Consider the following 25,829-nt stretch of genomic DNA (forward strand, 5'->3'; position numbering starts at 1 on the left):
TTTTCTGTGTAATGTTTTTTTTTTTCTTTCTCTCTGTCTTTCCAGCTGTAAATTCTCAGAATCTGCCTCTTTTTTCTTTTTTTTTTTGTAATTTTTGGTTCTCTTCCACGATCTCTGCTGTGACGGGATAAACTTGAGCGTAGAAATGCTGCGGGATGGAATAAAATCAGATGAAAAAAAAAAGCTCTCAGTTCTTGTGTGTATTTCGGAGGAAGTTGCGATGTGGTAACTAATTTAATGGTTACGGCAATAGATGCAGAGCAGAAGGTCACAAGTTCAAATCTCAGCAATGCCCAGCTGCCACAGCAGGGCCCCTGAGCAAGGCCCTTAAGGTGTGTATTAGACTTGTAGGTCGTCCTGCTGTAAACAAAAGAAAACAAACACAAAACAAAAGTCGGATCAGTTTACACCGTTTTATTTACCCTGAGCCACTGCTGCTGCTAATTCTCCAAGTTTTATTTGTAGTGCATTCAGGAAGTATTTTATCACACGTTACAGAACTCAGCTGCTCAAATACTCACTAGAACTCCTACAATGGACCACATATCTCCTGGTCTTCAACAGCTGCACTGGCTTCCTGATCTATAGTGCCAATGCATCTGATCTGATGATGAAACCAAGTTTAAACAGATTGGCCTGATTTTCAAATGTTACATCTGAAGGAAACCAGGCGCCGCTCATCACCCACAGAAAACCATCCCAACAGTGAAGCATGGTGGTGGCAGCATCATGCTGTCAGGATGTTTTTCTGCAGCAGGGAGTGGAAGACTGGTCACGGTTGAGGGAATGGAGTAAAGTACAGAGATCTCCTCAATAAAAACCTGCTCCACAGCACTCATGACCTGGGCTGAAGGTTCACCTTCATACATTATAACGGCCCTAAACACACAGCCAAGACAACATGGATTAGGGGCGATTCTGTGAATGTCCTACATTGACCCAGAGACCTGAACTGAACACTATGGAACATCTCTGGAGGGACCGGAATGTGTCTTCCACCGATGCTCCCAATCCAACCTGCCCCAGCTCGAGAGGATTTGCCCTGAAGAATGGCAGAAAACCCCCCAGTCCAGGTGTGTAAAGTGTGTTTGCGTCAAACCCAGAAAGACTCGAGGCTGGAGCTTCAACGAAGTAGTGAGTAAAGCGTCCGAATACTTATGGAGACGTGATATTTCAGTTTTTTATAAAAAAATTTAACAAACATTTCCAGAGTTCTGTTTTCAGTCTTGATATTATGGGAACTGAGTGTAGATTCATGAGAAATAAAGTCTGAGTGATTGGAGTAACAGGAACGTTTTGCAAAAACTGTGTGTGTGTGTGTGTGTGTGTGTGTGTGTGTGTGTGTGTGTGTCAGGTTTTGTAAGTATTCTGTTCTCTGTGCTACAAATCCAGTGAACATTAGGTTTTGTTTTTTGTGTTTCTGTTGAAGTCCAGCCTCCTGTGTCCTTAAAGTAATAAAAGTGTGTGTGTGTTTCTGTAACACACACCACTGAGAGAGAGAGAGAGAGAGAGAGAAAGAGAAAGAGAAAGAGAGAAACACCTGAAGAGAAAACTCACACACTTCATCGTGAAAGGTGTGTATTTATTCTCTAAATCGTGTTCTATTTCTTGATGTATGTCTGTGATCTTCACCTGCTCTGGTTCCTCAGAAGATCCAGACAGTACAGGTTTTTGTGGTGTGCGTTTGTGCTGATTGTGAGAGTGTGTGTGTGTTATGAGTGTAGATGTACAGGAGGTCAGATATGAAGCTATTATCTTATACTTTGTTTCCTCCAGACTCCAGCCATGGTGAAGATCAGAACCCTGAATGAACTTCCCCAGCTGAGGAACTCGGATTTTAACCAGCCGTTCCCTCGGCACGGAATCAACCTCCTCTACTGGTTCTCTCAGAACTACAACCATCTCGACCCGACCACCGGAGAGTACGGCTTCCACCTGTTCCTCAACAGGATCGATGATGAGGATGAAGATCGACTCCTGCCTGACCAGAACCTCCGGTATTATGAGGTGGGAAATCTTAACTACCCAAGAGCTGATAAGTTGCCCACCTACGTGAGACCACGCAACTCTGACAATTTTTACGCCGACATGAATAAGGATCGTATCATCGTACGTGTGAATCAGAGGCGTATCGACAGAGTGTACGTGACTGAACACGCAGACCAGAAGAACTTCAGCCCCGACAAAACTTACCGAGTCACTCAGGGTCTCCTGGAGCAGATCAGTAAGCTGGATAGAAGTCAGTTCCTGAATTCCATGCAGATCCAGCGGATCAAATTACAGAGTCAAGAAAACCAGCAGAACCAGCAGAACCAGCAGGAGAGCGAGAGCTTCTGGTGCACAATCCTTTAAATGAGAACCGAATCCAGCATCGTCCAGGAGAAAGTCCTGAGCTTCACTAAGCACCGATGCTCCTACAGAGATTCAACCTGCCATTGTTTTTAATTATAATAAAATTAAATAAAATAATTTCCCAGTTTCTTCTGTTCAAATTCGTCTTTATTTCAAAAAAGTTCTGAATAAATTCAACTCGACTAAATGATTTGATGTTTTCATTAAAAAAATGTACATTTTAAATCTAATATGAATATTTAACCTTTAAAAAATATGCATAAAGACATGAGGAGCATGAAACACACACACACACACACACACACACACACACACACACACACAGGATTAGATTTAAAAAACAACATTTTACGAGTTTATATTTGAAAGTTTATGATGCCATGAGAAATGAGATGAATATTTGAGCTTGATTGACAGGTGTGTAGCCCCGCCTTTTTTTTTTTTTTTAACCTGATGGGCCACATACCAGAGATGTTTCTCTGAGCTGTGGGTTTACTAAAAATACACAGAAACTCCATAGAACTGAAAGATGGAGGAGAATAAGGATATAAGGAATGATGATGACTAAAATGGATGAGGATTAAAACGAGGACGAAAAGAACGAGGCGGATGAAGATGAGGGTGAGGAGAAGAATGAAAAGGGAGTTGTTGATGAGGTTATAATCGAGTAGGATTCAAATGAGGAGGATCAAAAGAGGGAGAGGGAGGAGGAGGAGGAGGAGAACGATGTAGATGATGAAGAGGTTGAGGAGAAGAAGAAGGAGGAGGAGGAGGTTGAGGATGAGGAAGAGTTTGTAGAGATGTTCACTTTAACTCCAGGAGGTCGTGACCCAGAACCAGGTTGTGGAAAAGATATGTGTGGATTTGAAACGGTATAATTTATGTGTATTTTTCCCTTTAAGAAACACACACACACACACACACACACACACACACACACACACACACACACACACACACACACACACACACACACACACACACACATTCTTCCTCTAATCCCTCCCTTCTCTCTTTCACTTTCATTAGACCAGAAGCGAAACTTTTAGTGATCAGAGTTCAGGTTGCCTACAGGAGCTTACACTCGTTCCTGCTCCAGCTTCATGTAAGTCTTAATTCCATTCTTTACCAGACCGTATCTCCACTTGCATCATCTCACGCCCTGTAGAACGTTTCCATGGTGCTGGATTTGAAACGAGTGTGAGACTAGTGTGATGGGAGGATTATCAGTAGTGAGGGCAGAGAGCAGAGGCAGAGCTGAAAACACCGAATATAACACAGAACTTCTTCACCAGGTTCTCAGCTCCAGTTTCTCAGAAGCGTCTGCAGAATTCCACAGTAAAACGTGTGAATCTTTATTATGCACTGGTTTGTGTCAAGTGAGATGTTACTGCAATCTTCCTGTTGCACAAACACACAGATGAAAAAATCATCACCACGGTAGCATGAGGAGAAAAGCCCTTTAGATGGCAGCAGAGGAACAGAGCTGAAGAACCTTAAACATTTCCACGAATCCTCTGAGATGTGAAGGTCGGCTTCTCGGAAAAACATTCCATGTCCCTCAGTCTATACAGTCAGTGTAAATTTAGATGGCGGTTTAGAAGGTACAGGTGTGGATCAGACTTTAGTCATCTATTATGACTTATGGAACTTCAGGTCCAAGAACCTGTCCGGGGAACGTCATCATTGCTCCATATGCTCCTGAGTGTTGGAATAAATTTTAGCAGTGGATGATGACGTCCATTAGGACCTGATGTGCAGTCTAATCTGAATGGCTCCATCTCCTTGACTTTTCTTCTCACGCTTCCCTGCTCACTTGCGCTCCATCCATCCGTGTGTTCGTGCACCAGAAACATCTCACGATAATGCGATCTCCATCCTCGTGTCCTCTAGGGTTCGCTCTTCCACAGCAACCTGGAGAGACTTCACGAGAACACGCTGAAGTGTTGGGGTATTTGATTTGACAGGGTTCTGATTGGTCAGAAGGTTGATTCATTCTCGTTTAGAGAATAAGTGTTTAATCAGATCTAATCGAATCTTTTACAGAAGGCCCTGAGCCCCTGACTTGACCATGCTCCGTGTGAAGGAACTGTCTCACACGGACCAGCTGAAACAGGTTGGATTCGGTAGACCTTCTCCACGGCACGGCCTCCACCTTCTACACTGGTTCTGTACAGAGTGCCTGTATGTTAATAGGAATGATGAGATGGTTCCACTCTGTGATCCTGACAGTGAGCATTTTGGGTTCCACCTTTTTGAGAATCGATTTGACCAGAACTTCGGTCAGCTCCTGCCGAACAGTAACTTCCCGTACTACGTGGTGGGGAATCTGAACAGCGCCGGAGCGAAGCAGCTGCCCGAGTACATCCAAGAAGCGTACACCGGTCGCTATGACGACAGCAACAAGGACCGCATCATCGTCAGCTTTAAACACGGCTGCTTTGATAAAGTTTACGTGACCGAACACGGAGACGAGTGGAACTATGACCCGGATAAAACCTACCGCATTAATATTAAAGTCATTAAATACATCAGTCGCAAGAAGAATACCATTTTCCTGAGCAAGATGGGAGTGGAATCTACAGGAACGTTCCCCTGCGCCGTAACTCCTCCTGCTCCATACGGGAAAGAAGTTGGCATCAAAATCAATAACGCCGCCGAACCATCCAGCGGCCGAGGATTCTGGGATTACTGCGTGATCCTGTAAACTCCGCTCTCATCGAATGTCCTGCAGGATTTCACGTTCGGCTTTTCATTTCATTCGGACATGTTTCTTACAGGGTTCCTCTCTCAGTAAGGGGGCGGAGTTTCACTAAAATATACCTGGAATTTTGTTTTTGTGTAATTTCGACAGATTTGATTTCATCGCAGAAGTTTATGTTTGGGCTGGGAATACGCAAAAGCTTTTTTATACATTGCAATTTTTGACGCTTATTCAGCATTTTCCGTCTTCGATTTGGTTTAGACGCTGTTAAAAAACCTCTGTCTCAGGAATCTCGCATCCACAGGCGATTTCAATGGACGTGGAGGTGCAAAACCCGACTCTGAACACCAGGAACTTTCCCCCCTGACTCTGAGTGTGTGTGTGTGTGTGTGTGTGTGTGTGTGGAGTGGATTTATTGGCGGGTTTCCGCCGAATCAGGAGCGACGTGTTCACACTGGCGTGAATATTTCATTCCGTAACATTGCATTCCAAAAAAAACTATGAATTTAAAAAACGTATTTTCCGGGGTCTTTTGCCGGAGAGGTCCAACAAACTCCAGGATTCCAGAACAAACAAACAAACAAACAAACAAAAAAATCAAGAATTGAATAAAGATACATTTTATGAGAAAGGTATAAATGATAAAGTTGCAAAAAAGAGAAAAAAAAAAAAGCACTTTGTCCTGGGGGTACAAACTTTTGCACTCCTCCCTTTGCAGTAAACGGAGATAAAGCGTCATTGTTTGCAGTAAACACGTGTGTGTGTGTGTGTGTGTGTGTGTGTGTGTGCGTGTGTGTGTGTGTGTGTGTGTGTGTGTGTGTGTCCTCTATGGTTTGTGTAGGTTCAGCGCTAATGTGTGAAGCGAGCTGAGGGAGTCAAAGACGTTCATCTGTACCAGGGGTCCAGGAGGAAAAACATATATAAGTATTCTGACACGTGATCGTAGACACGTGCTGTAATTAACCGAGCAGAAATATTTGTCAGTGTTTATCCGTTTCTTTTTATAAATTTGTGATATGATTACAATAAAGTCATTAAAGTCATCGTGTGTTTCCATCATTTACCGAGTGTATATTCAGTGCGTGATTCCATGTGATTGGTCGATCGAAATAAAAACGTTTCTGTTTGGGATCCGCCTGATGATCTCTGCGTTTCCGCTCCGTATAATTGCGATCGATTCCGTTGACGATCCTTCGCTCGGGGTGTAGAACTGAAGCGGATCGGATTTGAATGACTCGATGCTGAAGGTATTAATGGTTTGAATGTAAAATGAGGATTTCCAGTTGATCCTGAAGAGCAGGTCCCTCCCAGAACACGTTCCTCATCCATCCTCGCAGCGCTCCACCTCTGTAATATTTACTCACCACATTCGCACCGATCGACTCTCGGAACTCGAGTCGGAGCAGGTACTGTTTCACTTTATTTCGAATCGTTTACTCTGATCATCTAGAACTCCTGCAGGTGGAAAAGCTGTGACTAATGGGTGTAAGTGTGCCGTAATTCCAGAGTCATTTGAATTCCGAAGCTCAGAGAGGAATATACACTTGTGTGATCGAGCGAACAACCGTGTGGTGTGATTTCGGATCGTGTGCAGGATGAAAACCCTGAGCAGCATGGATGAGCTGCAGTGCTCGCGGTTCGGCCAGCCGTCTCCTCGCCACGGACTTCGGCTGCTCTACTGGTTTGTTCATCGCTGCGTCGAAGTCGATCGGAACAATCAGATGGTTTCTCTCTGCAGTCCGTCTTCTGGTGACTTCGGCTTTCGGATCTTCCGCAACAGAGATGAAGGAGGAAAAGGTCACCTGCTTCCAGACTCCAGCGGCCTGGTCTACTACGAGCTCGGGAACCTGAGTGTGTCAGGAGTCAAATCCCTGCCTGAGTACGTCCGAGAGAGATACACCGGCTTCCAGGACAAGAGCAACTCCGATCGCATCATCGTCACCCTGCGATCCGGGACGTTCCTCGACATCTACGTGACGTGCCACGAGACCAGAATGAACTTCGACCCATCCCATACGTTCCGCATCAGCCGGGAGCTCGTGAGAACCATAAAGACCATGCAGAAAGAGGACTTCCTGAGGGCAGCTAAATGGCGTCGGGGAATCAGGCCTCCGTGTGAAGGATCTTTCAGAGCTCAATCGCATTGTCCTACCAGCCAGGATTTACATCTGCACTCTGCACCACCACCACCAGCACACCAGCAACACCACCACCATCATCATTATCTTCATCCTCCTTCAAACTACACGAGAAACGCCTCAGTGTTCTCCTTTCTCTTCCTGTTTCTGTTAACTACTGCAGCTGTACTGAGATTAACTCAAAATCCTGCACTCTGATTGGTCAGACGTTGGTGATTATTTCTCATTAACGATTTCATTACTTACAGTAATAAGGTTCCAGGTGTTTTGAGGAACACAGCCGGAAGAAGACAAGAGTTCAGGAAGAACTCAGATGAGCTCCAACCTCCAAAAATGTGGTGATCGTCAGAGAACTTCTTCTTTTTCTTCTTCTTTTAGCTGCTCCCATTAGGGGGCGCCACAGCAGATCATCCGTCTCCATACCCCCCTGTCCTCTACATCTGCCTTTTTCAACCCAACTACCTGCATGTCTTCCCTCACCACTTCCTGGTGGCTCCATCCTCAGCATTCTCCTACTGATATACCCCATGTCCCTCCTCTGCACATGTCCAAACCATCTCAATCTCACCTCCCTCACCTCGTCTTATGCGCTGTCCCTCTAATAAACATGTTTCTAGTCCCGTTCATTGTCGTCCCTCCCAATGAAAACCTTAACATCTTACGTCTGCTCCCACACCTACTCTCAAGATTTGGCTCCTGCAGACTTCTCCGTCTTCATCTTCTGGAGATCTGGTGATCTGAGATCCGGTGCTTGGCCCGCTTCGAAAAGAAGACTCCCAGGACACGTTCCAGAAGAACGCTGAGAACTTTTTTGAAGGTGCTGGTGTTAAAAAACGCTGCTAAATAAAGTATTTATTTGGTTTCACCCCGTAGAAGGTTTAGAAATGGTTCTGTTATAGATCTAGGAGAATATTTGCACTAGAACATCTGCACTGCATAGTGAAAGTAAGGACCATGATGCTGACTCTGAGATGTTACTACTCCTCCTCCTCTTCCTGATTACTGTAAGTTTCACTTTCCTTCCTTCTCTCTCTCTCTCTTCCTCTCTGGAGAAGCTCCTCACCGCTGCACTATCAGAGGTATGACTTTGTTTTCATGGTTTATCACAGGTTTATGTTTTGTTCAGCCGCGGAAACCAGATGGAATACGTGTGTGTGTGTGTAAAATATTGTTTCATTTATATTGAGTATATGACATTTGTATTTTTTATTTTTTATTTTTAACCAATCACTTCTATTAATTTCCTTCTTAATTGTATTATTATTGTAATTATTATTGATAAAATAAAAAAAATGTGATTAGTGATTTTTTGTTATGAAGTAAAAGTGAGTGGGAGATGAATTAGTGCTGATGTAGAAAACTGTCTCCTGTGGTGAGCATTAAGATCTTCCTCTGTGGTGGGATTCAGGAGTAACATAAAACCCTCTCTCCATCTCTCACTCTGTGTCTGCATTTCCCAGGATACCAAGAATTCAGATTGTGTTCGTATGATCTGAGGCGTGACTCCTCCCGTAAAACGTTTCTATAAAAACGATACCTTAAAGCTGCCGAGACCGATTTCGAGCTGAAGGAAGCTCAGTAGATAAAACGCTGGACATCTGATGAGAAGGTTGTGAGTTTGAATCCCTGCTCAGGTGTATATGGGTGTAGATATGATCTGTGACTGTGTGCTGAATATTTCTAACACATCATCATCATGTTATTATTGTCTTTCCCAGCTTGAATCTCTACACACCCTGTTCACCTGTCTATAATTACACACACACACACACACACACACACACACACACACACACACAATTAAAAGAAAACAACAGCTGCGTTCTCCTGTGGTCATGTGACCCTAGCAGTACTCTTGAGTTCATGTCGTTTGCTCTTCTGAACAGAAGAGCAAACAGGCCTCCGTGTGAAGGATCTTTCAGAGCTCAATCGCATTGTCCTACCAGCCAGGATTTACATCTGCACTCTGCACCACCACCACCAGCACACCAGCAACACCACCACCATCATCATTATCTTCATCCTCCTTCAAACTACACGAGAAACGCCTCAGTGTTCTCCTTTCTCTTCCTGTTTCTGTTAACTACTGCAGCTGTACTGAGATTAACTCAAAATCCTGCACTCTGATTGGTCAGACGTTGGTGATTATTTCTCATTAACGATTTCATTACTTACAGTAATAAGGTTCCAGGTGTTTTGAGGAACACAGCCGGAAGAAGACAAGAGTTCAGGAAGAACTCAGATGAGCTCCAACCTCCAAAAATGTGGTGATCGTCAGAGAACTTCTTCTTTTTCTTCTTCTTTTGGCTGCTCCCATTAGGGGGCGCCACAGCAGATCATCCGTCTCCATACCCCCCTGTCCTCTACATCTGCCTTTTTCAACCCAACTACCTGCATGTCTTCCCTCACCACTTCCTGGTGGCTCCATCCTCAGCATTCTCCTACTGATATACCCCATGTCCCTCCTCTGCACATGTCCAAACCATCTCAATCTCACCTCCCTCACCTCGTCTTATGCGCTGTCCCTCTAATAAACATGTTTCTAGTCCCGTTCATTGTCGTCCCTCCCAATGAAAACCTTAACATCTTACGTCTGCTCCCACACCTACTCTCAAGATTTGGCTCCTGCAGACTTCTCCGTCTTCATCTTCTGGAGATCTGGTGATCTGAGATCCGGTGCTTGGCCCGCTTCGAAAAGAAGACTCCCAGGACACGTTCCAGAAGAACGCTGAGAACTTTTTTGAAGGTGCTGGTGTTAAAAAACGCTGCTAAATAAAGTATTTATTTGGTTTCACCCCGTAGAAGGTTTAGAAATGGTTCTGTTATAGATCTAGGAGAATATTTGCACTAGAACATCTGCACTGCATAGTGAAAGTAAGGACCATGATGCTGACTCTGAGATGTTACTACTCCTCCTCCTCTTCCTGATTACTGTAAGTTTCACTTTCCTTCCTTCTCTCTCTCTCTCTTCCTCTCTGGAGAAGCTCCTCACCGCTGCACTATCAGAGGTATGACTTTGTTTTCATGGTTTATCACAGGTTTATGTTTTGTTCAGCCGCGGAAACCAGATGGAATACGTGTGTGTGTGTGTAAAATATTGTTTCATTTATATTGAGTATATGACATTTGTATTTTTTATTTTTTATTTTTAACCAATCACTTCTATTAATTTCCTTCTTAATTGTATTATTATTGTAATTATTATTGATAAAATAAAAAAAATGTGATTAGTGATTTTTTGTTATGAAGTAAAAGTGAGTGGGAGATGAATTAGTGCTGATGTAGAAAACTGTCTCCTGTGGTGAGCATTAAGATCTTCCTCTGTGGTGGGATTCAGGAGTAACATAAAACCCTCTCTCCATCTCTCACTCTGTGTCTGCATTTCCCAGGATACCAAGAATTCAGATTGTGTTCGTATGATCTGAGGCGTGACTCCTCCCGTAAAACGTTTCTATAAAAACGATACCTTAAAGCTGCCGAGACCGATTTCGAGCTGAAGGAAGCTCAGTAGATAAAACGCTGGACATCTGATGAGAAGGTTGTGAGTTTGAATCCCTGCTCAGGTGTATATGGGTGTAGATATGATCTGTGACTGTGTGCTGAATATTTCTAACACATCATCATCATGTTATTATTGTCTTTCCCAGCTTGAATCTCTACACACCCTGTTCACCTGTCTATAATTACACACACACACACACACACACACACACACACACACACACACAATTAAAAGAAAACAACAGCTGCGTTCTCCTGTGGTCATGTGACCCTAGCAGTACTCTTGAGTTCATGTCGTTTGCTCTTCTGAACAGAAGAGCAAACAGGCCTCCGTGTGAAGGATCTTTCAGAGCTCAATCGCATTGTCCTACCAGCCAGGATTTACATCTGCACTCTGCACCACCACCACCAGCACACCAGCAACACCACCACCATCATCATTATCTTCATCCTCCTTCAAACTACACGAGAAACGCCTCAGTGTTCTCCTTTCTCTTCCTGTTTCTGTTAACTACTGCAGCTGTACTGAGATTAACTCAAAATCCTGCACTCTGATTGGTCAGACGTTGGTGATTATTTCTCATTAACGATTTCATTACTTACAGTAATAAGGTTCCAGGTGTTTTGAGGAACACAGCCGGAAGAAGACAAGAGTTCAGGAAGAACTCAGATGAGCTCCAACCTCCAAAAATGTGGTGATCGTCAGAGAACTTCTTCTTTTTCTTCTTCTTTTGGCTGCTCCCATTAGGGGGCGCCACAGCAGATCATCCGTCTCCATACCCCCCTGTCCTCTACATCTGCCTTTTTCAACCCAACTACCTGCATGTCTTCCCTCACCACTTCCTGGTGGCTCCATCCTCAGCATTCTCCTACTGATATACCCCATGTCCCTCCTCTGCACATGTCCAAACCATCTCAATCTCACCTCCCTCACCTCGTCTTATGCGCTGTCCCTCTAATAAACATGTTTCTAGTCCCGTTCATTGTCGTCCCTCCCAATGAAAACCTTAACATCTTACGTCTGCTCCCACACCTACTCTCAAGATTTGGCTCCTGCAGACTTCTCCGTCTTCATCTTCTGGAGATCTGGTGATCTGAGATCCGGTGCTTGGCCCGCTTCGAAAAGAAGACTCCCAGGACACGTTCCAGAAGAACGCTGAGAACTTTTTTGAAGGTGCTGGTGTTAAAAAACGCTGCTAAATAAAGTATTTATTTGGTTTCACCCCGTAGAAGGTTTAGAAATGGTTCTGTTATAGATCTAGGAGAATATTTGCACTAGAACATCTGCACTGCATAGTGAAAGTAAGGACCATGATGCTGACTCTGAGATGTTACTACTCCTCCTCCTCTTCCTGATTACTGTAAGTTTCACTTTCCTTCCTTCTCTCTCTCTCTCTTCCTCTCTGGAGAAGCTCCTCACCGCTGCACTATCAGAGGTATGACTTTGTTTTCATGGTTTATCACAGGTTTATGTTTTGTTCAGCCGCGGAAACCAGATGGAATACGTGTGTGTGTGTGTAAAATATTGTTTCATTTATATTGAGTATATGACATTTGTATTTTTTATTTTTTATTTTTAACCAATCACTTCTATTAATTTCCTTCTTAATTGTATTATTATTGTAATTATTATTGATAAAATAAAAAAAATGTGATTAGTGATTTTTTGTTATGAAGTAAAAGTGAGTGGGAGATGAATTAGTGCTGATGTAGAAAACTGTCTCCTGTGGTGAGCATTAAGATCTTCCTCTGTGGTGGGATTCAGGAGTAACATAAAACCCTCTCTCCATCTCTCACTCTGTGTCTGCATTTCCCAGGATACCAAGAATTCAGATTGTGTTCGTATGATCTGAGGCGTGACTCCTCCCGTAAAACGTTTCTATAAAAACGATACCTTAAAGCTGCCGAGACCGATTTCGAGCTGAAGGAAGCTCAGTAGATAAAACGCTGGACATCTGATGAGAAGGTTGTGAGTTTGAATCCCTGCTCAGGTGTATATGGGTGTAGATATGATCTGTGACTGTGTGCTGAATATTTCTAACACATCATCATCATGTTATTATTGTCTTTCCCAGCTTGAATCTCTACACACCCTGTTCACCTGTCTATAATTACACACACACACACACACACACACACACACACACACACACACACAATTAAAAGAAAACAACAGCTGCGTTCTCCTGTGGTCATGTGACCCTAGCAGTACTCTTGAGTTCATGTCGTTTGCTCTTCTGAACAGAACCGAGTTACACAAAGCTCCGCCCACAATATGGTGGTTAACCCGGAGTTAGCGTTAGCATGGACTTCACTTCTTTGTTCCCTTTGGAACCTCTGACTGAGTGATTAGGAACTTCTGCAGGGAAGCTTCTGTCGTTTATATTGTAATAAAAACAGCGTTATGATAGGGATCATGTTCACAACCCTGTCCAGGAGTCTGCGTGTCTGTGTCCTGCTTCAGTGTTCAGTCTCCATCAGCTTCCAGACTCCATCATGTGTTTTGTAAGGGGAGTGCTAATAAAAAAAATGATTGACAGGACCCCCAGCCAATCCTGAGCCCCAACTTTCAACCCTGATACAGTTTTCTATATAACACCAATGCCGCTGAGGCTCAGACTTCAACACTTATTTTTCTGCAGGTTCTACAGATGTTCCACTTTATTCAGAAGGTAAAACAAGTCGACGCTAAAACTTGAAAACGAATCAACAATCGCGCGTCACGAAAGACAAATTACCTGAGAATCGCTGTGCTAAATGTGTCATTGTGATTGTTCAGGTCACCATGAGCAGATTACCGACCCTGGATGAGATGGATCACCTGGAGCAGTGTCGATTCGGTCGTCCTTCTCCACGGCACGGACTCAAGCTGCTCTACTGGTTTGCTAACGATGGCCTCTCGTTTGACCTCGACAATGAAATGTTGTCCAGATGTGATCCAGACAAAGGAGAGTTCGGGTTCCACCTGTTTCAGAACCGTTATGAAAGAAACAGGGTTAAACTCCTGCCCGACGTGGACCTGCCGTATTACGTGCTGGGGAATCTGAACAAACCCCGATCGTACGAATTACCCCATTACGTCCGGGAGGAGCACACCCGTCACCATGACAACAGCAACATGGACCGCATCATAGTCAGCATGGATAATGAGTGGTTTGAAAAAGTTTACGTGACCGAACATAAGGATCGTTCCACCTACAACGCAGATGCCACGTACAACGTCAGCAAGAACCTCCTGAAAATCATCAGGGGTCTTAGTTTAATTGATTATCTCTGGAGAACTGGGTTTTGGTGGAAACCAGAGATCATCAGAAGTCTGAACATTAATATTCCTCAACCCAAAAGCACATCTCCTGTCAATCAAATGACCATCACTTTAGTGCCAGATGTTGATTCTCAGAGGAACCGGGTCACCTGCCTGGAGCCACTGAACGAACCAGAGAGCAAACAAGAGAACAACCAAGAGAACGATCAAGAGAACAATCCAGGGAACATTCAAGAGAACATTCAAGAGAACAATCAAAAGAACATTCAAGAGAACAATCAAGAGAACATTCAGGAGAACAATCGAGAGAACATTCAAGAGAACAATCAAGAGAACAATCCATTGAACAAGCAAGAGAACGATCCAGGAAACAATCCACCAAACAAATCACAGAATATCTCAGGGAACAAATGTTCAGGTTTGAAGGTTTCAGGTTCAGGGAACACATCTACCAGGAGGAACTGTTGTGAATGTACCATACTGTAGTATCAGATACAAAAAGAAATGATAGAAAGATTGAGATGATCATAATATAAACACACAAGTCTCACTGGGAAAATATTTCTCATCTATTTATAGGAGCGATTAGATGTTTGAAGGCTTTTAGAACATAAACACGTTACACAGGGCTTTATTTATTTATTTATTTATTTATTTATTTATTTATTTATTTATTTAATTCTCTCTGTCTCAGAAATTGTTTAAATATGCTGTAATATTTACTCATAACATTCTTATTCCTATATGAAATTTGTATTCTATATATACAAATATGCATTTATATGTACAGTGATAATAATACATTCTTTATTTAATAAACTTGGAAATAATTGAAATGATTTATTTTATCTTAACAAAAAACAAACAAAAAAAAACTTTCAATGCTGATAAAATAAAGTATAAATACACAGTACAATATAATGTGTTTATAATAATAGAGTTTTCTCCATACAAGATCCAAAGACTGGTTTCCACTTGAGGTGTTTTTGATTCTGCAACTTAAAAAAAAAAAAGGAAAATAATGCAAATTATCCTAATTCTTAAACAAAGAACAAATCTCCAAATTACCACACTGAGTAATTACTACAACCACACACACCCAATGACTAAATTAACATCCTTATGGTTTATATACAGTACAGACCAAAAGTTTGGACACACCTTCTCATTCAAAGAGTTTTCTTTATTTTCATGACTATGAAAATTGTAGAGTCACACTGAAGGCATCAAGGGCTATTTGACCAAGAAGGAGAGTGATGGGGTGCTGCAGATGACCTGGCCTCCACAGTCACCGGACCTGAACCCAATCGAGATGGTTTAGGGGTGAGCTGGACCGCAGAGTGAAGGCAAAAGGGCCAACAAGTGCCAAGCATCTCTCGGGGAACTCCTTCAAGACTGTTGGAAGACCATTTCAGGTGACTACCTCTTGAAGCTCATCAAGAGAATGCCAAGAGTGTGCAAAGCAGTAATCAAAGCAAAAGGTGGCTACTTTGAAGAACCTACAATATAACATTTTTCAGTTGTTTCACACTTTTTTGTTATGTATATAATTCCATATATAATTCCACGTGTTAATTCATAGTTTTGATGCCTTCAGTGTGAATCTACAATTTTCATAGTCTGTACTGTATATATATATGCCATTTATCAGTAAACACAATAATGACTGTGATTATGCAATAAATGGTTTACACAATCCTGTTTATTTTCCTAACATAACTATTAATAAATGATTAGCAATATAATGCTAGCCTAGTCTTACCAATTACATTCCTCTTCAAACTGAAACTGATACCCATGAAAAGATGCACTAACAGGAGTAATTTGTGTTTGAGGAGGCAGCTTCTCATTTTTCCCACACAGTTTCACACTGGAGTCATCAAACACCCAGAATCCTCCATACAGGGGTTCGGTGAAAAGGGTGCGGACTCGATGAAGGAGCTTCATGGTGTCTGTGATGCTGTAGAAGGACAGAGTCCCGGCTCTGTGATCCAGATAAATTCCTATTCTTCTGGACAATGGACCTGAAATAACTGTTTTATAGGAGTCATGAAAAAATGCAAACTGAGAGGAATTACAGCGTAAACTCCAGGATTTATCGTTGAATCCAAAACCCACAGATGTTGTGCAGCCTTTTCTTTCCACTCCTCTGTATGACGCTGCAATGTGAACCTGCTGTCCTCCCCATTCCACTTCCCAGTAACAGCGTTCCTGAAGAGCTTCCCTACACAGAGTCTGAGCGTAGTAGTTAAAGCTCTCAGGCTCATGGGTATTGTTTGGTTTTGAGTTGTCAAAGGTTATATTTTTGTTACCCTCAGAAAGCTGGAGGTGTCCGTGGGACGTTCTAGTATCCACTGTCAACTGCTGAAAATCTGTAACAGTAAACACACTATTAGTTCTGGATCGTGATGGATCAGATGTTTTCTGTAAAAGCAGTACAAAAGGAAGTGCAGGTTCATATTAAAGCATCACTCTTTAATGGTTTCAGGAAGTTCCTGTGAAAACTGTGGATACTGTGGAGTGTTTTATGCTGTTTGAGAGACACATGCATGTTGCTCTTCTATGAAAACAAACTCGGTGATGAAACGGTATGAAGATTTACTTTGGCCAAACAAATCTATAAGTGTCCAGATGTTCCACTTTATTTTCAGTTGAAAATCCTCCCTTAGCAAAAGAACAGCTTCACACACTCCCAGCATCCGGGCAGTTCGTTTCTCTGAACATTCAGCTGAAATTCTTTGCTGTTTCTCTTGGAAAACTCTCCAATGATGTTCTTCACTAGTTGGAAATTAGGTTCTTGTGATCCAGTTCATAATGGAGCAGTTCAATAGGATTAAGGTGCGGTGACTGGGTAGGTCATACGATGATAGATATCACATGACAGAGCTCAGACGTACACTTCGACTCATCGTCTTGTTGTATAGTGAAGTCGCTTCCAATGAGCCACAGTCCAGACTGAACTGCATGGTGCTGTATGGGAGTATGAAATGGTAGCCATGTTGGTTCACTTTTACAATTTACCCTACATGTAAGACCCCAATCTAAAAAAAGTTGGGACACTGAAAACAGAATACAATGATTTTCAAATCTAATAAACCCATACTTGTACATTTAAATATATATTCAAATGTACTGAGGCAAAATGGAAAACTGTTCTGTGGTCAGACAAATTAAAATTGTAATTTCTTCCTCCGGACTAAAGAGGAGCGGGACCATCTGGCATGTTATCAGTGGTCAGTTCAATAAGTCGCATCTCTGATGGTATGGGAGAGCATTAGTGCCTGTAAAATGGGCAGCTTGCACATTTGGAAATGCTCCATCAATGCTAAATGCTACATACAAGTTTTAGAGCAACAAAAGTTTCCATTGAGAAAATATATTTTTCAGGAAAGAGCTTGCATATTTGAGCAAGACAATGCTGACTGCATACTGCGTCTATTACAATAGCATGACTTTGTAGTAGAAGAGTCCGGGTGCTAAACTGGCTAAAACAAAAAGGAAAACTTCTGGCGCATCATGAAATGAAAAATACAACAAAGAAAACCCAGAACTGTTGGGCAGCTAGAATCCTGTATCAGACACATGTGAGACAACATTTCTCTCCCAAAACTTTAGCAACTGGTCTCCTCGGTCCTCAGATGTATACGGATAGAAGACGTGATGCTACACAGTGGGAAACGTGGCCCTCAAAACCAGCCATCAATTTCAAAATGTATGAAATATTTCTATAAAATGTTTCTCATGTTTCTTTTTGTTCCATTCTGAACAGATTAAAGATTTATGATTTTTAATCTACATTTTACACACCGTCTTAACTGTCCTCTTATAGTGATATAAACATACACTCTAACACTAACTTATAGCTGCATGTATTTCATCCAAAACCTAATGTTAGCCTGAGATGACAGTTTGATACAAATTAATAATGTTACATTATTGAGTCTGTAAAACAAAGGAACATTCATGTGTCTCTCAAAAACCATAAAAACTCACATTTTTCACAGCCACTGCAGTAACAACTTATGCACACATCATTGATAAAATTAACTGTAAATCCGTTCTTTAGTAACTTACACTGAAGGAAATCTTCTCGAAATATTGGAACAGAAGTTAGGATCATGTGACATCTGTTGACAGCTGAGAGAGTAAAACCAATATAAACATTAAAAAGAGAAAACTAACACACATATACAGTTTGTCTGCTTGTCTGTTCATGTTCTTACCTGCTCTGGAACCTGGAGATAATTCACTCATGCAGAACTCTTTACATTTTATTTCCAGCTCAGACACCGAGCTCTGTATTTCTTTAAAGGGTGTCAGATTGACTGTAAATTGTGGCGCATCAGAAAACTTTGACAAGTTGAAGAGGGACATGGAGGTCTGGGACGGATGTTTACCAGTAAGTTTCATTAGTTGTGTATTTGCACATGATTAAAAACCATCCCATCAATGTAATGGAACTGAACATGAAGAGAGAAGCGTGTTACCTTGACGAACAGGAAGTCATCTTCTAAATTTGAAAGCTGAACCAATTTCTTATCTCGCTCTTTCAGCTCAGTCACTTCCTGTTCCAGAAAATGCAGCATTTTCTCTGCTCGTTGAACTTCAGCTTCTTCTGTAGCTTTGATTATTCCTCTGATCTCTGAGCGTTTCCTTTCAGCTGATCTGATCAGCTCTGCAAATATCTTCTCAGTCTGATCCAGTGTCGTCTTTGCAGAAGTCTATTATAAAACCAGGATTTTATTAGATATAATAAGTGTAAGAGCTCCGTCTTTACATGTTGTGATTATCTACTTTTATACTCAGTAAAGACCTTGATTGTATTAAGTGCTTTCTTCAAATCTTTTATGCTGTTTTCTGCTGCTTGGGTTCTCTGGAGAACGTCTGTCTGGATGTTTGCAATCTGGAACTGTAAAAATTATACAGATTTATTTGATCAATGTCTGGAGGTGGAGAATAAATTGCAAAGTACAACCAAGTGTTTTAATGTTACATGTGTGTGATTACTGTGAAGGTGTTCAGCACTCAAAATGTCTCTGGGTTACGTATGTAAGCCTAGTTTCCTGAGGGAACGAGATGCTGCATCGCAACGCTTTGGGAATGCTTCCACTTTGTCTATGCTCTGAATCACATGTGTAATCTGTCCAATGGAAGGCACAGCATCACAACCAGGAAGCTATAAAAAGCACATGGAGTGAAGCCGGCGCCAACTTCTGTAAAAGAGAAGAAAGCGTCAGTGTGACATAGAGACGCATCGTCTCATTCCCTCAGATGTCTAGGGTTACATACGTAACATAGAGACGTTCTCTTTTAGGAACTCGAGCTGTGTATAGGCACAGCTAGGTAGAAAGGATGGAGGGGCCAGGAGTGGCACTGAGGTCAAGTTTATAAAACCTTGCAGCATTGCAGCATTGCAGATGTCTGGAGGGACACTCCAGAGGACCAAGCCTTTGAGTCTGCCACACTCTCTGACACCAAATATAGCGGGAATACCAGAGGACTCAAAAGAAAATGCAATAGCATCAATGATCCATCTGCTCACGGCCTGCTTGTTAGCAGGAAAGCGTCTCCTCGGACGGCACTGGCAGACGAGAAGCTGATCTGACTTCCTCCGGGGACTCGTCCTGTAGACGTAGGTTTCCAGTGCTTGTACCAGGCACTGCCAGTTGAGCTTCTCCTGGTCTGGAGCCTATAAGGGAGGAGGGTAGAATGCCTGTAGCCTAACAGGTCATGGGACGACCGAGGGCACCTTGGGGATGTAACCCATTCTAGGGTACAAAAAGGCACTGGCCATACCTGGACTAAACTCCAGAAAGGAGGGGGCCACACAGCAGGCCTCTAATTCTCCTACCCTCTTCAGTGAGCAAATGGCCAATAAGAAACAGTCTTAACTGTGAGAAGCACAGCCAGCATTTCTAGGCAATTGATGTGCCATGTTTGCATAGACCCACTCATGACTGCTCCCCGCCCCGTGAGGAACCCAGGATCTCTCTAAATATCTAAGGCACGTAGGCATATCCATGTGACCATGATCATATGGAGGGGGTTGCTCTTACATCAGAACCCATGGGCCCTGAGCCACCACGGAAGGGGTCTTATGTGCAGGTGGCCAAGTGGGATCACACTGAACGCTGCTGCCATGAGCCCGAGCAGCAGCATTTAAAACTGCTTGATAGTAATTGGCTGTCTTGTCTGGCCTTCCTGACAGCCGTAACGATGAACACAATGCAGGCAGAGGAAAGCTGCGCGTGCATAGTGGTCGAATCCCAGATAGGTGGTTCTCTGTAATAGAGAAAGCACACTCTTTAGCCAAAACCCCAGCGCTTTCATGTGAGCGAGAATGACATCTCGATGCCGGACTGCTAACTGCACTGATCGAGCTAATATAAACCAATCGTCGATATAATTGAGAATGCGGATGCCCTAAAGTCTCAGTGGAACCAGAGCCGCATCCACACACTTTGTGAAGTTGCGGGGTGAAAGGGCAAGGCCAAACGAAAGACCCCAATACTGGTATGGCAAAACCTCAGGAACTTTCTGGGAGAAGGAAGAATGGATACGAGAACTGACTTAGTGTGCTCCACTCCCAAGCAAGCCACACACAGCCGGAAAGGTGTGTTTGGCTTTCTTAGTAGCCTTCATAATACTATATATATTCAAACAAACGATTGACAAACAATAGACAAATACACACAGAGCGATTCATGAACAAACAGAAGCTAGTGTCGGCTTCACTCCATGTGCTTTTTATAGCTTCTTGGTCGTGAAGTCACCCTGCCAGTGACGCCACACCTTCCATTGGACACTTGAATCAGAGCGTGGACAACACGGAAGCCTACCAAAAGCCTTGCGATGTAGCTCGAGGTCCGGAAAGGAAACACACACACACACACACACACACACACACACACACACAGCCTTCACTGCTTATTATTATATGTTTACATAAGAAATCTCTGGTAAGAGTGTATTCTGTGCACATGCTTTAATTCCCTCTGTTTCTTTGATAATTTTTAATATAAAAATGAATAAAAACAGACTCTTACCTCTTCTTGATATCGTTTCTTTGTGACCGTAGTGGTGTGATGGCCTAAACAATAACCATCAACACACTCAGGGCAAAAAAACTGTTCCATTTTTGAACAAATAACGTCTTTAGGTTTTTTATGGACGCTGCAGATCCTGTCTTTGAGACTGTACCTGCTTTCAATCACCTTGTGTGTGTTTTCCGGGTTCAGCTCATTGTGCATATCAAAGTGAACTTGACAGTATGAAGCTACACACACCAGACAGGATTTCACAGCTTTTTGTTTATGCCTGATGCAGACATCACACTCCACATCTTCAGGACCAGCCAGGGTTCTCTCAGAAACACGAGTCTTCTTCAGCTTCTCCACCATTTCAGCCAACATGATGTTCCGACCCAAGATCGGTCGTGGACTGAAATGTTGTTTACACAAAGGGCAGCTGTAAACTCTGTTGAGAACTTCTCCATCCCATTGTCTGTTGATGCAGGACTTACAGAAACTGTGTCCACAGGGAACAGAGACAGGATCTGTCAGCAGATTTAAGCAGATGGAACAGTTAAACTCGTCCAAATTCACAGAGACTCGAGCTTCTGCCATTGCACCACGCTTGTTCAGAGTGACTGTACAGCTCTAAGGCTTTACTTTCTTTCTCTAGAATCAAAAACATTGCTGAACAAGGTGTGGCTCTTATGACATGAGCCCTTGACTCACAACTTTCTTAAACCACCATATTGTACTTCAGGATTGTGGTGTAACAGAAAAAAAACGTTTTGTTACTGAAAGAACTTCATTATGTGATTATTATTATTTTTTTTTTTCCATTTTTTTTTTAGCCATTCTCTGTGAGATGTATATTGTAGGAAGAGGAAGTGAAGTGCAGTAAAACAACTGGCTGTTAAACAGCAGTCTGTAAAACAAGAGCCAGTTAGCAACAATCTGTAAAACAGGGATTTTTATGAAATGATCTGTAATGTGGTGGTCTGTACAATGGGAGTCTGTGAGGTGGTGGTCTATTAAGCAGGAACCAAAAATCTGTGGCATGAAAAACATCAGTCTGTAAATCAGTAGTCTGTAAAGTGCCATTCTATAAAGCAGGGGTCTGTAAAGCAGGAGACTGTAAACAACAGTCTGTAAAGTTTAGGTCTGTAACGTGGAGGTCTGTAAAGCAGAAGTCTGTAATGTGGAGGTCTGTAAAATGGTGGTTTGTGAAGTTTCGGTCTGTAAACCTGCCATGTGTAAAGTGGGTGTTTGTAAAGCAGTGATTGTAAAAACTGGTGGCCTGTAAAGCAGCTGTCAAGATTTGAGGCCCTGTCAGGACATAGACTGACCGTATTCCTTTTGTCCACCAGAGGGCCTAATTTTCTCTCGTGCTATTTTCTGCATTGTTTTAAGCTTATTTTTGCCAATTGTGTGACAATGCCAGTGTTTATTGCTTGATTCTTGATGTTATGTTGTGCCTTTTGTGAGGATTTATTCTTTTGCATTTTGCTTTGCTGTGCTAAAGAGAAAGACTTTAAAACCTTTTGCCAGATTTTTGAGATTTTGGTTTTGCTTTTTTTTGAGTTGTGGATTTACTTTTGTATCTTGAATTTGGATGCCTTTATTTATTTTTTTTACATTAATTTTCTTCTTTATTTTTTATGTTTCATGGACTTTTTACTTGTTATTAATCTTTCCACTGGCTTGAGTTTATCTTTGCAGTTGGGTTTAACTGCCCCCTCAGGTGGTACACTGTTTAAAACCCATCTTTCACAGATCTAACCCCAGTTTGAGTTCTGAGTTCTCCCTGCAAATGAAGGTCTGTAAAACAGTAATCTGTAAAACAGCAGTTAATGTAGATTCAGAAGAGCAGCACAGGAACATTTCTCTTTGTCTCAGTAAAGAGGTGTGGCCACTGTGTTCTATTTCATTTTTTATTTCATTGTCAAACAGTAAAAAGTTTAATTGTAAACGCTTAGCAGTTTTAAATGCTATCTGAGGAGAAATAACACCAGTGAAAGACAGCATGGGAGGAAATATAACAATTAGACTCAGAAAGAAAAATGTAGGATGTGTGTTCGAGAAATCTATAAAACTATAAAAACTCTATTCTGCTCCAGAACAGAGGCTTGGAGAGAGGAGAGTTCAACACTCCTGCTTTATAGACTGACATTTTATAGACTGCTGTTTTAGAATCTTCTGCTTTTATAGACTTCTGCTTTACAGTCCACCACAGACTCCCACTTTAGAGTCCATTGTTTTGAAACCACTGCTTTACAGATTGTTGTTTACAGACACCCCAATTTACAGACCACCTGTTTAACAGCCAATTGTTTTACTGCACTTCACTTCCTACAATATACATCTCACAGAGAAAAACTGAATGAGCTTCTTCCACGAACAAACACTTTTTCCTGTTACACCACAATCCTGAAGTACAGCATGGCATGTAAGAAAGTTGTGGGTCAAGGTCTCATGTCATAAAAGCCACACCTGCTTCCACAATGTTTTTGATTCTAGAGAAAGAAAGTAAAGCCTTAGAGCTGTACAGTCACTCTGAACAAGTGTGGTGCAATGGCAGAAGCTCTAGTCTCTGTGGATTTGGTCGAGTTTAACTGTTCCATCTGCTTAGATCTGCTGACAGATCCTGTCTCTGTTCCCTGTGGACACAGTTTCTGTAAGTCCTGCGTCAACAGACAACGGGTGCACTCTTAGTGCTGGCCCTAGCCTGGATAAATGGGCAGGACTGTCTCCCTTATCACTCCTGCAGTAGTTGCCCAATCATCCAGCACCTCTTCACCACCACCGAGCTCCTGTCTGACCTCTTCCCTGAACCTCACACTTTCAGTCTTCACTCTCCTCTTCCTCTTCTTCACCTCCAAAACCATTATACAGACCACCATCCGATGCTGTCTAGCTACACTGTCCCCTTCTAAGCCATACCTACCATCACCTCCTCATCACCTCTGTTCCCTTCACCTACATGCCCATTAAAGTCTGCACCAATCACCAATCTTTTATTCCCAGGTTCACCTTCTACCACTTTATCTAACTCACTCCAGAATTTTTCCTTCTCCTCCATCTCACAACCCACTTGTGGAGCATAGGCACTGATGACATTTATCATCACCCCTTCAACTTCCAGCTTCACATTCATCAGCCTATCAGAAACTCTTTTCACCTCCACTACACTCTTACTGTACTCTTCCTTCAGAATCCCCCCTACACCATTTCTCTTTCCATCCACACCATGATAGAACAGTTTAAACAACTCCAATGTTCCTGCTCTTACTCCCTTTTCACTTGGACTCCTGAACACACAACATCTCTATCTTTCTCCTCTCCATCATATCAGCTCCCTCTCTCCCTTTACCAGTCATAGTACCAACATTTAAAATACCAACCCGAACCTCCACTCTCCTCCATTTCTCCTTTCTCTGCCATCTTTGTAGACGTCTTCCTCCTCTCCTTCTCCTTCTTTTGGCCAACAGTAGCCCAATTTCCACCGGTACCCTGTTGGTAAACGATACCTGTGGCGGTCGTTGGTAACCCGGGCCTCGACCGATCCGGTTTGAAAAGTCTGATTCGTGATCTGCATATTTGATTTGGCACATGTATTACGCTGGATGTCCTTCATAACACAACCCTCAACATTCTTTAGGGTTTGAGACCAGCACTGGCTTGTTTTAGAGCTGCTGTTACAGAGAAATCATCGCCACGGTCTAACCAATCACAATTCAGAACTACTATAAACTTTTAATTACAGCTATACATTTTTCAAACTTAGAAAGCAACTTTTCTTTAAATAAGTGTGTGTGTTTATTATAACAGACTTTCGTCAGTTGACAGTGAATCCAAGAACGGCCCACGAATACCTCCAGCTTTCTGAGGGCACCAGAAAAATAAGCTATGACGCCTCAATTCCAAACTACAACCGAGGGTCTGAGGCGTTTCTGTCATACGCTCAGACTCTGTGTACAGAGGCTCTTCAGGAACGCTGTTACCGGGAGGTGGAATGGGGAGGACAGCAGGTTTACAATGCAATGTCCTACATATTACTCCTCAGAATGTACTGTAGCGACACTGTGAGTTTTGGATTCAATGATAAATCCTGGAGTTTACGCTGTAATTCCTCTCAGTTTGCATTTTTTCATGACTCCTTTTTCATGAAAATTATTTCAGGTCCATTGTCCAGAAGAATAGGAATTTATCTGGATCACAGAGCCGGGACTCTGTCCTTCTACAGCATCACAGACACCATGAAGCTCCTTCATCGAGTCCGCACCCTTTTCACCGAACCCCTGTATGGAGGATTCTGGGTGTTTGATGACTCCAGTGTGAAACTGTGTGGGAAAAATGAGAAGCTGCCTCCTCAAACACAAATTACTCCTGTTAGTGCATCTTCTTATGTCCATGAATTTCAGATTGAACGTAGTTTGTATGGCTAGTATTATTTTACTAGTTATTATATTGATGATAGTCATATACTTTTAAGAAAATACGATTGTGTAAATAATTAATCACCTAAATTTGGTGTAAATATGTAATCATTGTGTTTCTTGACATCAGACTGATATCATTATATACAGATATTTACACTCACTATAATTTCTACTGGTTTTACTTTATTTCAAATAAAAACACTAAGCACATTTCTTCAGTGTTTGAGTGTGTGTTTGCAGTAATTACTTACTGTGGTGAAAACTCTAATAAACTACAAGCTTAACAATAGATTTAGTCACATTCATTGTGTTAGTGTTGTGTATTTTTGGGTCAATGCTGAGTCAGTTTTGGGCGTTAGTGTGGTGTTTTAGTGTTGTGTGTATGAATGTGTTGTGTATTAGTGTTTGTGTGTCAGTGTT

General features: G+C 42.3%; 4 protein-coding genes across 10 annotated transcripts; 3 read left to right on the forward strand and 1 right to left on the reverse strand.

The window, feature by feature from the left end:
* The first annotated feature begins 1,336 nt into the window (after positions 1–1,336).
* LOC310721483 (uncharacterized protein) lies at positions 1,337–2,479 on the forward strand. Its single transcript, XM_083533214.1, has 2 exons — positions 1,337–1,574; positions 1,777–2,479. Exon 2 carries the CDS (start codon positions 1,786–1,788, stop codon positions 2,350–2,352), a length of 567 nt encoding a protein of 188 aa, XP_083389340.1. The 5' UTR covers positions 1,337–1,574; positions 1,777–1,785; the 3' UTR covers positions 2,353–2,479.
* Positions 2,480–3,244: 765 nt separating this feature from the next.
* On the forward strand, positions 3,245–6,099 carry LOC310721484 (uncharacterized protein). The gene is made up of 2 exons (XM_083533215.1): positions 3,245–3,457; positions 4,399–6,099. Exon 2 carries the CDS (start codon positions 4,424–4,426, stop codon positions 5,057–5,059), a length of 636 nt encoding a protein of 211 aa, XP_083389341.1. The 5' UTR covers positions 3,245–3,457; positions 4,399–4,423; the 3' UTR covers positions 5,060–6,099.
* A 4,925-nt stretch (positions 6,100–11,024) lies between these two features.
* On the forward strand, positions 11,025–14,796 carry LOC310721485 (uncharacterized protein). Of its 7 annotated transcripts, none has more exons than XM_083533222.1 (3): positions 11,025–12,131; positions 12,513–12,664; positions 13,475–14,796. In XM_083533222.1, the coding sequence occupies exon 3, from the start codon at positions 13,481–13,483 to the stop codon at positions 14,444–14,446; it is 966 nt and encodes a 321-aa protein (XP_083389348.1). In that variant the 5' UTR covers positions 11,025–12,131; positions 12,513–12,664; positions 13,475–13,480; the 3' UTR covers positions 14,447–14,796. The 7 variants fall into 7 exon arrangements, with proteins under 7 accessions (XP_083389348.1, XP_083389347.1, XP_083389343.1 ...); XM_083533221.1 differs by having other exon boundaries at positions 12,513–12,661; XM_083533217.1 differs by lacking the exon at positions 12,513–12,664 and adding an exon at positions 13,338–13,367 and having other exon boundaries at positions 11,025–12,056.
* Positions 14,797–15,594: 798 nt separating this feature from the next.
* LOC310721525 (tripartite motif-containing protein 16-like) lies at positions 15,595–21,629 on the reverse strand. The gene is made up of 6 exons (XM_083533264.1): positions 21,007–21,629; positions 18,774–18,869; positions 18,448–18,681; positions 18,184–18,340; positions 18,035–18,097; positions 15,595–16,332 (listed from the first exon to the last, which is right to left on the reverse strand). Exons 1-6 carry the CDS (start codon positions 21,583–21,585, stop codon positions 15,719–15,721), a joined length of 1,743 nt encoding a protein of 580 aa, XP_083389390.1. The 5' UTR covers positions 21,586–21,629; the 3' UTR covers positions 15,595–15,718.
* Positions 21,630–25,829: the final 4,200 nt, after the last annotated feature.

Source organism: Silurus aristotelis, assembly GCF_946808225.1.
Source record: "Silurus aristotelis genome assembly, chromosome: 27".
Taxonomy (NCBI): domain Eukaryota; kingdom Metazoa; phylum Chordata; class Actinopteri; order Siluriformes; family Siluridae; genus Silurus; species Silurus aristotelis.